The 14,088-nt window shown below is 33.4% G+C and overlaps 2 protein-coding genes across 2 annotated transcripts; both read right to left on the bottom strand.

The window, feature by feature from the left end:
- Window positions 1-302: 302 nt before the first annotated feature.
- LOC108855583 (protein NRT1/ PTR FAMILY 8.3) lies at window positions 303-2,907 on the bottom strand. Its single transcript, XM_018629436.2, has 5 exons — window positions 2,749-2,907; window positions 2,359-2,458; window positions 2,052-2,269; window positions 1,353-1,909; window positions 303-1,258 (listed from the first exon to the last, which is right to left on the bottom strand). The coding sequence occupies exons 1-5, from the start codon at window positions 2,800-2,802 to the stop codon at window positions 436-438; spliced, it is 1,752 nt and encodes a 583-aa protein (XP_018484938.1). The 5' UTR covers window positions 2,803-2,907; the 3' UTR covers window positions 303-435.
- Window positions 2,908-5,714: 2,807 nt separating this feature from the next.
- LOC108850387 (uncharacterized) lies at window positions 5,715-13,451 on the bottom strand. Its single transcript, XM_057007990.1, has 2 exons — window positions 13,173-13,451; window positions 5,715-9,176 (listed from the first exon to the last, which is right to left on the bottom strand). The coding sequence occupies exons 1-2, from the start codon at window positions 13,449-13,451 to the stop codon at window positions 5,715-5,717; spliced, it is 3,741 nt and encodes a 1,246-aa protein (XP_056863970.1).
- Window positions 13,452-14,088: the final 637 nt, after the last annotated feature.

Below are 14,088 nucleotides of genomic sequence, written 5' to 3'. Positions count from 1 at the left end.
TGCATTGAAATATGTAAAATTGTATTTACAAAATAATTAAGAAATATTGTATTGTGTATTTTAATTAAGTTAAATTTTTATTAATCTGAAGGTATAATCGTATTAATGATAATTAAAATCCTAATTAGACAAAAATCTTAGAAGAAATCTTAGGAAGACAATCTCAAGTTTTAAGTGTCTCTTTTTTCCAATTATCTCTAACTTATAATCTTGTATACATATGCTAATAACACCTACACAATTTAGAGAGTTATTGACTTAATGGTTAGAAGATAGTAATTGATTTACACTGCTAAAGCAAATGTGAAACTGTTTGGAATTGAAAGAAACAAGTACACAACAATTGTTCTTTTAAACAGACACAATTTACACAAGAAAAGAACCCAACTTTGGATGTAATGAAAGGAGAGATAAAAAAACAATAACATATCATTACTAGGGCGCCTTCTTCTGCTTATACCTAGCCGCAGAGAAGAAGTAAACCGCCATGTTCACGAGGCTAAGCCCAGCCAAAAGCCAGAAGTAGTAATCAAGATGACCAGAGTTCAGATTATCCGAGATCCAACCTTGTTCACCGTTCCTCGTCGTGAAATAAGTCACCAGCGTGAGGATCAACGAACTCAAGTAGTTCCCAAGAGCATTGGTCAAAAGAGCCAAAGCACTGCACAAGCTTCGCATTGCATCTGGAGACTGGTCATAGAAAAACTCCAGCTGCCCTATGAAGTAGAACACTTCCGCAGCACCGAGGATGAAGTACTGTGGGATCTGCCATAACACAGATATAGGAACCGGTGCACCTGACTCCACCAGTCCAAGCTCGTTGGCCATATGGAGCCTGATGATCTCGACAATCGCTGCAGCTGCCATGCAAAGAACAGACACGAACAAACCTACCCCCATTCTCTGTATCTCAGTGAACCCTTTGTCTACTCCAGTGAACCGTCTAGCCAAGGGGACGATGAACCTGTCGTATAGTGGAACCCAGATGATGACGCTAGCTGTATCAAACGTCCCAAGCGCTGCTGGAGGAAGCTGGAACGATCCGATTTTGCAGTCCATTGCTCTGCCTTGTTGAACAAACATCGTGGACATTTGTGCGTATACAGATGAGAAGATGATCCCTGAAGCCCATATAGGGAACATTCGTATCAGAATCTTGAGTTCTTCGACTTGAGTAACAGTACATAGTCTCCACGCGTTGGAAAAGTCTCCGGCTTTAGATTCTTCTGCTGAGATCACAGCAGCTTTGTCAAGATACCTGCATCAGATCAGTATACACACCCTCCCATGTTAAACAAAGCAAAGCTATATTTTTGTTTTCCTCTGACACAACTAAGAAGATTGAAACTTACTTGCAATCATTGGTATGTTCGATTTTTCGACTTCCAGCAATAGCAGAGGTCTTGTCTTGCGTTTCATACAGAAGCTTAGCGTCTTCAGGGACTTTGAGAGTGGATTTGCGGAAGGAGGCGACCACGACTTGGGAGATTCTAGTTATAGGGCTGCCTCCAGGTTTCTGAAACCTGTAAAGCGGTGTGCCGAAGAAGAAACTCGCAATGGCTAGTCCCATGAACACTGTTGGTATACCAAACCCTAAACCCCAGCCGCGGTTCTCTTGGATCCAGACAAGAAGACTAGAAGAGACTAGTGCACCAATGTTGATGGAGAAGTAGAACCAGTTGAAGAAGGAAGCTTTTTTAACTCGTTCGCGAGAGTCAGTGTCATCGAACTGGTCGGCACCGAAGGATGAGACGCATGGTTTGATGCCTCCAGTGCCGAGGGCGATCAGGTAAAGCCCTCCAAAGAACATTGCGTACTGAGCTGGTGTTGCTGATGGACAGAAACCGCCAATGCATTCCGCTGGCTTTAGTGCTGGAACTGACGCTGAGAGAGTTAGCGCAGACATCCCCTAAACAAAACCAAAACTCAAACTTCAAATCCATTGTATGATAAAGACACAACCAGCTAAACCATTACAGTAGACCTAGGCTATAGCTTGGCTTATCATAGGTATCGTTGATAAAGAGAGGTAATGTAAAAAGGGTGCTTACGATGAAGTAAATGCCGGAGAAACAAGCGATGGTCCAGTATCTGCCCCAGTAAGCATCGGCTAAGACAGCACCAATGAGAGGGGTGAGGTAACAAGTGCCTTGCCATGTGGTGACGTTTGTAGCAGCGGAAACGTTTCCTTGGTGGAGTTTAGTGGTGAGGTAAGTGATTAGATTCCCAGCAATACCATAGTAAGCTAGCCTCTCGCAGCATTCATTGCCTACACAATTAAAAAAAGATCATCTTTAGAGACAAGGAGGACAAGTTTTGTAAGAATAGAAATGAAACAAAGAGTGGTTTTAGCCTAACCTAAGATGAAAGGACAAGCTTTCCAGTTGCCTGTTTTCTCCTTGAGTGGTGGGTTTCCATGAAGGTCCACTGAACCATCTTGAGCATACAGTTTTGGTTCCTGAGGTTTAACAAGATTCAAAATTACATCTTTTAGCCAAAGACCATTGTAGTAATGGAATCAAGCTTCAAAATAGCTTTAACTATAACATAATCTGATCTGCACTTGCAAAGTTTATACATTTGGAATCATAATCAGATTATCAGAGATTCAAAAATAGATTATCAAACTCAAGCTCAAGTCAAGATTTGGGAGAAATGAAAACCCTAAGAGAGATAAAAAAAAAATCAAAATCTAGATAACCTAAATTCAAGGGATGAGGAACTCTAAGAGCGAATTGATGATCAAACCTGTGAGATTAAACCTTCTTCGATGAGAGGTGATTCTTCTTCAATGGAGCCCATCCTTCCTTTTTCGCCTTGGATTTAAGATTCCATCTTTACTCTTATTTATTGGGAGATGACGTGACGTGATTGTTTTTTATTTTTATTCTAAGATTCCCCGCGACTTTTCTTTGCTAATTGTGAAAATCAATACTATTAAAACAGAAGGCCCTTTTTTGAGGTGCCCTTCTTTTTAAAAGTATTTACAGATCTTTGCCACTGCTTTATTTAAAACCTATGATTTTTATTAAAATCCTAAACAAATCTTTTTAATTATAACAAAATCTATTTAATCTAACAGTATTTAATTTTAAACTTTTAAAATAATCAATCGAAAATAGATACTCATATTTTAACTAATCCTTAATTTTAGGATTGATTTGTTTGTTACATTATTTTTCATCTATTTTGAAAACTTAAAAATACTTTTAACATCTGAAATTAATTTATAATTACAAAATACGTGAAAAATATTTTCAAAATTTTTAATTATTTATATGTGTTGCACTTATCATTTAAATTACTACATAAATGTGAATTTTTAATTTGAAACAAAACGTACAAAGAACTTATTTGATAAATAAATTTGTAAACTTCAAACATACTATTTAACAGCTACTCATAATACTGATACATATTATAAAATCATAGAAATAATTATTCTCTAAATCAATATGACATTAATTTGCTAAATATATGCGCTTAAAAATTATAATTTTACATAAATTTTAAATAGTTTTAAAATCAATATTTAAAATATCTAAATTAAATTAAATTTCCAAAATCAATCTACAATTAATGAGTACAATTTTTTCAGTTATTATTTACAGGTTTTTCCATTAAACATGTAAAATATTTATCGAGTACAAACAGGTCTTACAAATACATTTTTCATTTCTATTGTGATCTAAAAACGAGTTAATAATTTTATCAGAAAAATCAATACTATTAAAACACAAGAGACTTTTTTTTAAACCATCTTGAAGTTTTGAAGTATTTATAACTCCATGCCATTGATATATTTTTAATATACTTTTTATTTAAATCAAAACTAAATCTATTTAAACTTAACTAAATCTACTTAATCTAACAATAGAATCTCATACTTAAACTAGCCCTTAATTTTAGCATGAAATTGTTTATTGTATATTGTTTTTTTCTATTTTATAAACATAAAAATATTTCAATATATTTTTAATATACGAAATTAAATTATTATTATTAGAAAATGTGAAAATATTAATATCTTAAAATATTTATGTATTGCAGTTATCATTTAAAATGGCCACATAAATGTTAATTCTTATGTTATCTGATACATATTTTAGTTTTATAATTAACCTTTCAAATATATAATATAACATTAGCTTTAATTTGTTTTTTTTTATTTTTACAAGAAACGACCAAAATTAAAATTGAGATCAATATATATGATTTAGGCAATTTTTTTTAAAAAAAATCAGTTAATTTAATACGGTCACAATTTAAATCATTGTATATTTATTTAATAAAAAGAAAATATTTAAATATTTAGGATTTATCAACCATACATCAACATAACTTATATCTCAGACCAAAAATTTAGGATTTATCAACCATACATTAATTTATTAAATATTTTACATAGACATTAAATTTATAAATTAACAAAGCACATAATGTTAAAATACAGTTTAACATTGTTTAAGTGGAATTTTTATAGAAAAAAATATTAATATAAACTCATTAAGTTTAACAACTTTTAAATAGGTTTTCGGTTAAAAATATTTATTAAATGTGATTCTACTTAAAGTTAGTGAAGACCATATTAACCCATATATATATAAAATTATTTTTTGAACATTTTTCAAAAAATTTGTTCGGCTTTCAATGCGGGTTGAATTTGATATTGGTTTTTAGATTTAACACGTTATAAACCATTCGATTATATAGGTCAGGTCTAATAGAGTATCAAACTTGATATTCGGGTCAATTACGAGTCAGGTTTTCTGGATACGAGTATTCTTGATTAATTATATTAGTTAACTATGAAAAAATATAATATGTTGTATACTTTAGAAAAAAAATTTAAATTAACTTCTGAAATGCATATGACACAAATGTATAGTTATGCAACTTGACATATTTAATATAGTTATCAAAAATTATATTTAACTAATACTAAAACACAAATATGATTATAAAAAACATCACAAATATAAAACTAAAATTTTCAAAAAAATTAAAACAGAAAATACCCGTCCTTTGATAGGACGGGTCATGCTATATGCAGACCCGTCATGCTATATGCAGACCCGTCATGCTATATGATAGGACGGGTTGGTAGATATTGGATTGCGGGTACCCACCGATCCGAAAAGTATTTAAAAAAAAAGTAAAAAGAAAAGTAAACACTTTTAAAAATATATGGTAATTTTTTTAAAAAATTAAAGAATATATAATTTTTATTATAAATATATTTTTATTTTTATAATAACTAAATTAAATAATTATTTTTTAAAAATTTATAATCCGCAGATAACCGCAAAATTAAACGGGGAGGATGCCGATATAAATTATTTGTTTGCGGATTGTACGAATCATATTTTTGACCAAAACAAAATTGAAATCTGCAGGTTGGCGGGTTCGACCGGCAACTCAGCCCTAACCGAACGTATACCGGATCAATTTTTTTAATTTCTACTATTTAATAAAATATATTTTTATTAACATTTACACACAAATATGATTATAAAGAAAAGTACAAATATAAGCAGAAAGAAACACAAATATAAAAATCAAATTAAAAGAAAAAACATACCCGCCCTCTAAAGGGCGGGTCAGAATCTAGTATTAAATAAAACGGATAATACAATAAGCGAACTATAATATAATAAGCAAGTCCTTTTTTTTTTTTGTCTACGAACAAACTGAATCATATATCTAAACGTGGTTCAGTACAAAGCGGGAACATAGCTATGAAGAGCGGACTTTGCAAGCAAGTCAGCAGCAACATTGGAGTCCCGAGAAATAAAGGAAACAAAGCAGAAATCAAAAGAAGAAGATAGGAACTCGATATCCATGAGAACTCCGAAAAGCTCCACCGATAGTGTCTTCGAGTTGATAGCTCTAGTAAGCTCTTGAGAGTCGGTACGAAACCAGACGTTGGTGATATCACAGCGCTTAGCCTCAGCCATAGCTTCCCTCATAGCTAGCGCCTCCGCCATGAGGGGTGAAGAGACGTGGTTATATGATCGAGAGCCTTCCATGGCTAGACCCGTTGGCGTATGATGGAAGGTCCAGCCAAGTCCTGCTCGTTGCGAAGCAATCCACGCCGCGTCTGTGTTACACAGCACCACGTTAGCCTGCAATGGTGGTAAATCAATCACTCCTTGAACCGGCAGAGAGCGCTTAGGGAGAGTAGCTTGGGCAAGAAGCCATTCCCGGGCTGACGTGATAGCTCTAACCAAAGCAGTTTTTGCAGGGATGGCTCTGTTCTCAAACACCAGTGTGTTTCTCGAGGTCCATATTCCCCACAAAATCCAGGAGGTGAGGCTGCTTGATACTCCAGTAGGCGGGAGGGCAATGAGCGTCGACATGGTGGTAAAGCACTCATGGAGTGTTGCCGTCTCGGAGAAGAGAGGTTTGTCACGGAATGGCGCTTGTTCCCAGACTTGTACCGCGAATGGGCAGAGAAAAAACAAGTGCAGTGCCGTCTCAGGCTCGTTGCAATGAGGACAGAGCCCAGAGATATTAATCCCACGAGCAAGGAGGCTTGATCCCAACGGTAGCGCACCCCGACATAGCTTCCAAAGGAAGAGATGGAGCTTCGGTGGAGATGGTGATTTCCAAATATGCTGCTGCCACTTAAAGGAGAGAATGTTTGGTGAGATATGAAGCTCCACAGTTTCCTCTCTCAGAGCGTAGTAGCCTGATTTTACGCTGTAGATACCGGTCTTTGTTTTGAGCCAAACGAAGCCATCCTCCAACCGTTGCACACTTGGTTTAATGAGGAGGATAAGATGCGCTAGCTCAGGGAAAATAGCTTCCACCATGGATGTGATCCATTCTCCCGTTTCCCGTGTAAGAAGATCGGCCACCACCAAGTCTCTGCTCACTTCTGTAGGTGGACCGTAAGGAAGGAGTTTTGCAGTTGGGGAGATCCACGAGTCTGACCAGATCTTTGTGGTCTGGCCATTGCCTATAGCTTTTCCCAGCTGCAGCTTCAGTAACTGGAACCCTGCAACAACGCCTCTCCAACCATGGGAGGCCGACGAGGAACATGTTACTGTTAGAAGGCTAGCGTTGTGGCAGTACTTTCCGCAAAGTAGACGAGCTAGGAGGCAGCCCGGGTTTTGCAAGATGCGCCAGCTGTTCTTTGCTAACATCGCCACATTGAAATCCTGAATGTCTCGGAGACCAAGACCACCGCTATCCTTGTGGTGTGATAGCGCTTCGTATGAGATCCAACATATCTTCCTGGCCGATGGGTCATTATCCCACCAGAAGCGAGTAAGGGCCGACTGAATTTGGTTGCATAGTCCAATCGGGAGTGGGAAGCACGACATAGCGTAAGTAGGGACAGCGGAGAGAACTGACTTTAGCATTGTCAACTTTCCAGCACTTGAGAGGCGACGGGTTGACCACGCAGCAGCTCGGAGTTTGATTCTGTCAACTATGGAGGAGAACAAATCACTCTTTTTCCTAGTAAAGAGTTCGGGGAGACCAAGGTACTTTCCGACACCACCTTCTTTTTCAATACCAAGGATGGATTTGACCCTTCTGCGAGTCTCCTGTGGTGTCTTTGAAGAGAAGAAGATGGATGATTTTGTTGCGTTTATAAGCTGGCCCGATGCCTTCTCATACGCCTTGAGAGTAGAGGTAAGGTAGGAGCAACATTCCGCAGTCGCTTTCGCAAAGAACATCGTGTCGTCCGCAAAAAGAAGATGGTTGACCCTAGGACAGTACTGGCCGATCTTTACTCCCGAGAGCTCTCCACTATCCTGTCCCGCTCTGCATAGACCGGAGAGAACTTCACCGCACAGTATGAAGATATATGGTGAAAGGGGGTCTCCCTGACGAATCCCCCGCTGCGGTATCACTTGTCCTAACGCAGAATCATTAACCAGGAAGGAGTAAGTGACAGTGGAAATACACTGCAGGACCCAGTGAACCCAAATCGCATCAAAGCCCAGCTTATCGAAGACCAATCTCACAAAATCCCACTCGAGACGGTCATAAGCTTTACTCATATCCGTCTTAACCGCCATATAGCAGTGTTTCTTCGCATCCGAGTTCTTGAGATAGTGGAGAATCTCATGGGTAATCAGCACATTGTCCGCAATGGCTCGCCCGGGGAGGAACGCAGATTGGTTCTCGGAGATGACACTGCTGAGGACCGGGCGGAGTCGGAGTGAAAGAATCTTCGAGATGATCTTGTAGTAAACGTTACAAAGAGCAATGGGCCTGTAGTCCGCAACCTTGAGCGCATGTTGGCCTTTCGGAATAAGTCGTACTTGGGTCTTGTTGATCGATTCCGGCATAATCCCGGTGATGAAGAATCCTCGGACCTCATCCACAATCGCTGGGCCAACCGTATTCCAATTCGCTTGGAAAAAGGAAGCTGAGAAACCATCGGGCCCGGGAGATTTATCCGGGTGAATGGCAAAAAGAGCTTTCCGTATCTCCGTAGCCGATGGGATAGTAGTCAACTCCTTGTTTACTTCGCTGGAGATACGTCGGGAGAGAGCTCGCTCCACAGTGTCTTCCCCATTTGAGCCACAAGTAGTGAAGATTTCCGTGAAATATCGAGCTATCTCTGCCGCAATGTGTTCTTCCTCGTATAGCGGTTCTCCGGTTACACTCTCCATCATAGTGAGTCTGTTCCGTGCTTGACGTCCCTTGGAGACAGCATGAAAGAAACCTGTGTTCTTATCCCCCAAAGTCAACCATAGGAGACGGCTCCGTTGTTTCCAAAAGGCCTCCTCGGCTTTGTAGGCTTCAAGGAGCGCTTTGGTTATGATGGCAATCGCATCCTCTGTTGCCTGGTCCGCCATAGCTGCATCAAGCTTGTGTCGAAGTTCATCAATAGTTTTACGGCTGTTGGAGTAGTGTTCACGGCTCCATTGAACGATTGCTCGACGACAGGCGACAAGGCGTTGAGCCACCGAGCATTGAGGGGAAGCGTTCCAGGTAGATTCAATGAGCTTCCGAACCTCCTCCACATCTTTGAGTCTTCTGTCGAACCGGAAGATTTTCCCCATTTTCCTGCGAGCCGAGCTGAATGTAGAGTGCACTGGCCTATGATCGGACCCTTCAAAACGGAGGTAATGGCAACGGCTCTGCGGGAAGGTATCGTACCAGGAGCTATTAGCAAGGGTTCTGTCTAAGCGGCAATGCACTAGATGTCGTCCTCTCTGTCCAATAAGCAAGTCCAATAACAACAATCTGATCTTTTGCGATAACGATTTTTCTACTTGTTGACGACGTAAAGATAAGACTTGTGGATATCGACCTCACTATTTTCTCAACTTGTATTACTCGAACCAAGAAACGATTTAGGCCTCGATTGGTACAGCTGATGAAGAAGCAGTAGCAGTATGCTGTAGAAGCAGTATGCTGTAGAAGCTGTATGCTCTTATTAAAACTTTTACTAAGATGATTGGTAAAGTAGTAGCAGTATAAAATTTAATTTTTTTTATAAAAGTTAGTATTATAATATATTTATTTTTAAAATTATATATATTAAATTATAATATATATATTAATAATATATTTGTTATTAAAAATAATGAATCTCAATTAATAACAAAATTAAATTAATTTTAAATGTGACATATTATTATTTAAAAAATATAATTTTTTAAATATAATTTTTGGATATAAAATAATTTTGAATATTATTAAATAAAATAAATAAAATCTAAATTTATTTTTGGATATAAATAATTTTAATATTATTAAACAAAATAAATAAATTATCATTATATATATATATATATATATCTTTTTATTTTATATATTAATATATAAAAGAGATATAATTAATTTATTTTATATACTAATTTCAAAATTATGTTTATATTGAAAATTTTATTTAAAAATAAAATTTACAATTAAAATATCTATTCTAAAAATAATATTCTGCATTTAAAATATAATATAATTTATATAATTATATTATATTTTAAATGTGAAATACTATTTTTAAAAAATATTTATATTGTAAATTTATTTTATAAATCAAAATTTCATTTTCTGGATATAAAAATAATTTTATGATATTATTAAATCAAATAAATGAACTTATTATATTTATTTCTTAAATTTATAAATTGTAAATGCAAATGCTCTTCCAAAAGCTTCATATGAGAGCATTTGCCAGAGAGCATTTGGAGAACATTAGCATTTAGTAAATGTTTTTCTAAATGATTTTCTAACAAATGTTGATTGGATAATGTGGAGCATAATGCTAATGCTAATGCTCTACCAATGAAGGCCTTATTTATATTTTTAATTTCTCTGTCGAAGTTGTTAGTAATGGTATAATGATCACAATTATATACAGATTGTTGTGTTTTAACTTCTAAACACGTTTTCATAATTTGCAGATATGATTCGTCTGTTGGGCTTTGATATTATTATTAATAGGCTTTTAAATAATTCTTATTGGGCCACTCTAAAACCTACTTAGATCCTTTAAATTATGAGCTTACGTTTACTGGGGCAAGGCACAAGAACATAACTGTGTCTGTCTTATATTTTCTTCTTTATCTTATTTTGATTCACTCTATTTTTCTTGGAAATAGAAGACTATAATATAGTTTAATTTTATTCTAATGTTATTCTATTTTAGAATAGAAAATAAAATAATAAGCAATGTATCTTGTTTATAGAGTAAACATGTCTTATACTAAATCATTTTTATCTATACTATTAAAGCAGATGACTGTTTTTGAATCTACCTTTAAAATTTCTAAGTAATTATAAAAATTGTCTGTACCTTTTTTGCAGCATTATTTGCAACCAATCAAAAGTCATTATTTTGCAATTACATTAAAAAGTATTTAATATAATTCAATTCTTAGCTTTTTTGAAAATTTTGTTTCCTAAATGTTTGCACCATATGTTTCCAATAAATATTTACCATTATTAATTATTTGAAAACATTTATTAAATGAAACCTCAAAATAAAATCAAGGTGAAATAACAAATGATTAAATCAACAAAATCATAATACGGGTCTGAATTATTTCAACTCATAAAAAATATTTTCATTTAAAATAAAAACTAAATCACATAAACTAAATTTAATAAAATTATCGAAAATGTTTTGAAATGCACAAATGAATTTTTCAATACAAGAGTGTTGAATATATAAAATATTTTATTCAAATTTAAAAAAATCAGTATAAAATAAGTTTAACTTCGGTTTAAATAAATAAAATCATATTACGGGTTAGAGTTATTTAGAGTCTTCTAAAATTTAGTCATATTAAAAGTAACAAAAATAATTCAAATAAGGAAATTTAAGATAAATTTCGTAAAAAAATAAAATATATAATTTATCAAAAATCATAAATTTTATTACGTAAAATAATTTTCCAACAAAAATATATTGCCCTTAAAAAATATATCCGCCCTTAAAAAGGGCGGCTCAAAATCTAGTTTTACATTATATTTTATAGTGAAACATATAGGAGTTTCAAGATATTTGTTTTATCCGCACTAATAATAATACTAATATATAAGTAAGTGTATTGTTAATTCAAAAATTAACAAAATAAGTTATTGCCAATACACTCACAAGTTATTCACAAATATCAATAGTAATGATATTTTTACGATATTTATAATTATCGAACTTATAGAATATTTTATTATTATTTAAAATTCTATTTTCTTCTTTTACCCAATAAGTATATCAAAAAATGTCATACTGAAAAGAATATTTTATGTTTTCATCTTTTATAAATTTGTATCGTAATTAATTTATTTTTAATTATATAAATTTATATATATATAATAATTTTTGAATTAAAATAAGTTATATTTATTATATAAATCATACATTATCAAAATTTACTATTATTTAATATAATGAGTTAATACATTTATATTTTTATTTAAAAGAGAAATTTCTTTGCATATCACTAAATTATTTTCAATCATAAATATAGTACACAAACATCAAAATGAACAAAAAGTTTCATTAAAGAGATAAAAAGACACATATATCCCTATATTTAAATAATATTTATTTATGGTTCAGATTTAAGGGATAAAGTTTAAGATTATAAATAATAATTTAAATTTGAAAATAATAATAATAATAGTTTCAACATATTTTCAAAATAAAATTTCACAAAATTAAAAAAGTTCCAATAAAGGAATCAAATTGATTCAATAAAAAATTTTAAAAAGCTTTTTAAAAATATTTATTTATATGTATATATTTATTAGATAAGAGTAGAAGGATGTTCTTCTTTTTTAATGAAATTTCTTTTGATCATTTTTCTTTTTATGTGCTATTTTGGTTAAAAGAAATTATTTTATAATTTTTTTTTGGAAAGTTTCCCTTTACAATGTTATTTTAAAACTAAAATAAATTATTGTAAAAGGTAATATCTAAATAGTAATAAAGTGTATCTACAACTTTTTATTTATTTGATATTATAGATATTTGTTTTTTAGTTTATAGATTCTATAGCCTAATAAATTAAGATGTAATTTTTGTTTGCTTAATTGTATTTTACAGTATCTTTAAAAAATAAAACGAAATCATGATTAGTAATCAATTGAAATTTGACACAAAATTTAACTTTTAAAATAGCTACATTATAATTGATAAGAGTTTATTTATTTAAAATAAGTAAAATAAATAAGAGAGATAAAAAATAAAGCTACATCATTACATATTCATGTTTTGTTTTCCTTTCTTAAAAGCAACTATTAAATTGTCCTAAAAGCTGTAGCGTATTTCTACAACAAAATAACATAAAGCTACGATAAAAAAATACGGACTAAATTTTATAGCAAAGTTTTTACATCCACAATCCAAACCAATCATTTTCTAAGTTCTACACTAAAAAATTCTTAGTGGGGCTTATTGGAACAGGGATTTGAAAAAATACTAGGGATTTCATATATGATGGGATTTAGCTGAAGTTATTTGGATTTTAAGGATTTCAATAAAGATTTTGATGAAGGATTTGGTAGATTTTTAAAATAAAAATAAAAATGTAAAATTGTTAAGATCTCTAAAAAAACATTTCCTAACAATAAAAAGTAACCAGAAGTTATGCAAATCACGTACAGAAACGTAATCAATTTCAAAAGTCATAGAATAAAACGTACTCACCTGGCTGCAACTTTTGACATAAACCATCTCATACTAATAATCCAAAAAACACGTTGCCAGATCGTCTTTGGCAACTCATACTGTTACAACAAGAAGTACTTGCTTCTCCGACGGTGGCGCGTGTGGCCGAGAATCCGTTCACATCGTCTTTGGCAATGTTGATATTGATGGGTTCATTCGTGTGCAGTGTTGAGTTCAAGAGAAGATCTATAAAAGCGGCGAAGATGTATCGATGGCTGGTCTTGGCGTTGACTTTCAAGAACTGGAAGAGAAGCTTCTCGAGGCTTCTCCAGTCGTGGTGAAGCGTTTGTGCCTCAACCATCGCCTCCATGGATCTCTTGAAATCAGAGTAAGGGTCGTTTGATTCCAAGGAAAAGAGCATGAAACCTTCGATGACAAGAAGGCGTAATAGATGTGTTGGCAGATGTACTAGAGAAGTTCAGTGGGGGAGTTGTGCTGGTGAGTCACTTCGAGACTCATATAACGTGTCTGTGAGGATGAGAAGAAAATAGTCAGTTGTAGAAGATGGAACCGTATCTTTCTTCGATGGAACATTTGTTTTGTTTATTTGAAATACCATCTCATTAGATGGTATTTGTTTCTAGTAAAATTTGGCTAAAAATCTTAGGGAGGTATACTAGAATGACTCAAATTAGTTGAAAAATTATTAGAATAACTCTTAAAAGTTTAAAATTACTAACATTATTTTATGGCCAAAAATACCCTTGACTCTAGTTATAATCAAAAAGTAATATTACAAAAATGCCATTTAAATTATTTAAAAAAAAATCGACGGCAGATTTATTTATCAAAAAACAAATCTATCGTAAGATAAGTCTGTTATAAAAAACTGTTGTAAAATATATATCTGCCAAGTATATGGTGACAGACTTTTCTAGTACGACAGATTTTTTAATCCAGCAGATTTTTGTGGCCGATTTAAGATTGTTGATAGATTTATCTATTTT

The sequence above is a fragment of the Raphanus sativus genome, chromosome 4 (genome assembly GCF_000801105.2).
Source record: "Raphanus sativus cultivar WK10039 chromosome 4, ASM80110v3, whole genome shotgun sequence".
NCBI lineage: Eukaryota > Viridiplantae > Streptophyta > Magnoliopsida > Brassicales > Brassicaceae > Raphanus > Raphanus sativus.
Note: the sequence above shows the minus strand (reverse complement) of the source record. Positions and strands in the feature narration are given on the sequence as shown.